The sequence below is a fragment of the Austrofundulus limnaeus genome, unplaced genomic scaffold (genome assembly GCF_001266775.1).
Source record: "Austrofundulus limnaeus strain Quisiro unplaced genomic scaffold, Austrofundulus_limnaeus-1.0 Scaffold1097, whole genome shotgun sequence".
NCBI classification, from domain to species: domain Eukaryota; kingdom Metazoa; phylum Chordata; class Actinopteri; order Cyprinodontiformes; family Rivulidae; genus Austrofundulus; species Austrofundulus limnaeus.
In genome coordinates this window covers 16,321-19,121 of record NW_013953499.1, presented here as the reverse complement: position 1 = coordinate 19,121, position 2,801 = coordinate 16,321, and the positions used below count along the sequence as shown (strand labels likewise).

Sequence of the window (2,801 nt, the reverse complement as noted above, 5' to 3'; positions counted from 1 at the left end):
CTTATAATGTCTGCCCCTTTTATCCCCAGATTATATTCAAACAAAACATAATTTACAAAACAATACAAAAAAATAAAAACAACAATTCATATAGCTTCACATTTTACTTTTCCATATACCTTCAACAAACTAGTTTTCATCTGTCTTAAACGTATACATAATACTAAATAAAAACAACAATTCATATAAATTCACATTATACTTTTCCATATACCTTCATAATACTAGCTTTTATTTGTCTCTTAAATATAAGTTTTACTCATTTTAGTGTTTTTTAGCGACTGTGATAAATTTATACAGTAAATATGAAGATTTTTGAATCATTTTATCATAAAAACAATACAAAATGTCCTCCCTGTTTACAACAATCAACATATTCATTTACTCAGTTCAGTTTATTAAAAAAGAGTTAAAATCAGCTGTTTGAAGGTCTCTGATCTTGCTGCAGCGTCACAGCTTGAATTTTCTCTAATAAAACTGCTCAGATGTGTGATTAACTCCTCACTTCATGCAGATAAATTAGATTTATTCTTCCTCTCTGCATGTTTTGGCTCAGTTAATCCTGTATTATTGGGTTTTAGATGCTGTCAGAACGGCCTGGTCTTTGTCTGGACCGTTCCTCAGGAAATCTCCAGCTTCCCAGAATCCCGTCTGTGTGACTCAGATGAAGTGTGGAAAAGTGAAACCAAGCCCCAGTCGTTGGTAAATCAGTTGTTTTCACTTCAGCAGAAAACAGAACTGAAGATTAGTTTCATGTTATTAATATTATCGTTGATTAGATTCAGGTGTTTTCTTGTGAAACACAGTGAAAGTGTGAAATGTTTGCTGTAAACGTGCGGCGTCTCGTTGCAGTCTTCCCGCTGGTTTGAGGGCGGAGCCACGTGTGTCTTCCAGCTGAAGGGTCACATCACTCCGGTGAGAACGCTGGCCTTCAGCCCTGACGGTCTGACKCTGGCCTCAGGAGGGGTGGGGGGTCTGATGAACATCTGGTCTCTGCGGGTAAGACTCCCAGCTGGACGAGGACAGTCCTCCAGACCGATGGAGTTCCTGATGTTTGTGTCCCGCTCCTGCAGGACGGCTCCATCCTGCAGACCGTGGTGGCCGGCTCGGGGGCCATCCAGAAAATCGTCTGGATTCCAGATGTGGGCGTGGCCGTCTGCTCCAACAGGTCCAAGGTGAAGACAGCTCCAGCTTCCTTTACAGAGTCTTCATGCCGTCTTCAGGGCCTTCATCTGCTCTCTGTGTCTCCGTCTCCAGGACGTTCTGGTTGTCAACTGCAACAAGGAGTTTGTGGCGTCCAATCATGTGCTGGCCACCTGCCGCACAGCGCTGAAGAAGCAGGGCGTGGTCGGCCTCAACATGGCGCCCTGCATGAGAGCCTTCCTGGAGAGGCTGCCGCTGATGCTGCAGGAGCAGTACGCCTACGAGAAGGTACCGAATCAGAAAACCCTGATTTTTAACAAACAACCAAAGAATTATAAGAAACKAAACAAGACGTGTGAGATCCAGGTGTTTGGAGGATGTGTTGGTGTTGGTGGCAGTTTGTAGTGACGTCATTCAGAACCTGCCTCTGTCTGCGTTCTTCTCTCCAGCTTWATGAAGTCTCATTTTGTTGCAGCAGCTCCCTCTGGTGGTCAGGATCAGTTACAGCAGCAGAACAGTTTAATTAAACAGGACCATAGAAGGACAAAGAAGTGAACCTGTTTTATTTGGATCTTTAGGTTTTTGTTTCCAGCAGCTTGTAAAGAATAAACAGTTTGTTCCTGTTGATTTAGCTGAATTTATTAAAAACACAACAGGTAAGGTGGATTCTGGGACAGTTCAGCACTTTGGAAGGAAAATCTAAAGAATGAGATCAGATCAGGTATGTTGTCTGTAGCAGCTGTGAGCAGAAAAAGAAGAAATGCAAACTGTTCCCTTAATACAGGTGTAATAAACCCAACAGGTAGAATAAACTCATCCTCCTGTGTTTAATCCAGATTAAATTCTCTCCTCCAGCCTCACGTTGTCTGTGGGGAGCAGCTGGTCCACAGCCCCTACATGCAGTGCCTCGCCTCGCTGGCGGTGGGGCTTCACCTGGACCAGCTCCTATGCCGGCCCCCCGTGCCCCCTCACCTGCGTCACTGTCCGCCGGAGTCCGGCACGGCCGTCTGGAGCGCCAGCGAGTGGGCGTGGCTGGACTGCTTCTCCGTCACAGTGAAGGCGGCCGAGGCGCTCGCTCAGGGATCCACCTTCCCCGAGTCCTTCAGCGTGCCGGACCTGGAGCCGGTACCTAAAGAGGACGTGACTCTGGTGGTGATGGTGAGGAGATCTGCTGACTCAGCAGGTTGTCATGGCTGCAGCTCCTAACGCTCTCTGTGTTCCCAGGATAACAGCAAATGGGCTCCAGGGATGGATGAGCAGATCATGTCCTGGGCCACCTCCAGACCTGAGGTAGACCGTCACCTGGTCCTGTGTTCTCCTGCACAGATCACCTGTTGCTCACCTGTTCACTCTGGTTCCAGGACTGGCACCTGGGGGGGAAGTGTGACGTTTTCCTGTGGGGCGCAGGACGACACGGTCAGCTGGCCGAGGCCGGCAGGAACATCCTGGTGCCCACCACGGCCCCATCCTTCTCCCAGGCTCAGCAGGTAAACAAGTACGGGATAAATCTTGTGCCAACAGGAACTGAATCTGAATGTGTTGATTTGAAAATGAATTTTACTAAATTGATTGAAACTGAATTTGAGTTAATTTACTTTGAAACTGTACTTTGGTTTATTAAAAATTCAGTTTGACTACTTTCACTTTCAGTTCCATAA

General features: G+C 46.6%; 1 protein-coding gene across 1 annotated transcript in view; it reads left to right on the top strand.

Moving 5' to 3' along the window:
* Nucleotides 1–2,801, top strand: part of herc1 (HECT and RLD domain containing E3 ubiquitin protein ligase family member 1) — a gene marked incomplete at its 3' end in the record, with an annotated part of 85,705 nt that overhangs the window by 71,362 nt on the left and 11,542 nt on the right. The window contains 7 exon segments of the mRNA XM_014030651.1: nucleotides 582–702; nucleotides 853–999; nucleotides 1,074–1,175; nucleotides 1,258–1,431; nucleotides 1,999–2,301; nucleotides 2,368–2,433; nucleotides 2,505–2,630. Coding sequence (XP_013886105.1) covers nucleotides 582–702; nucleotides 853–999; nucleotides 1,074–1,175; nucleotides 1,258–1,431; nucleotides 1,999–2,301; nucleotides 2,368–2,433; nucleotides 2,505–2,630 — 1,039 coding nt within the window.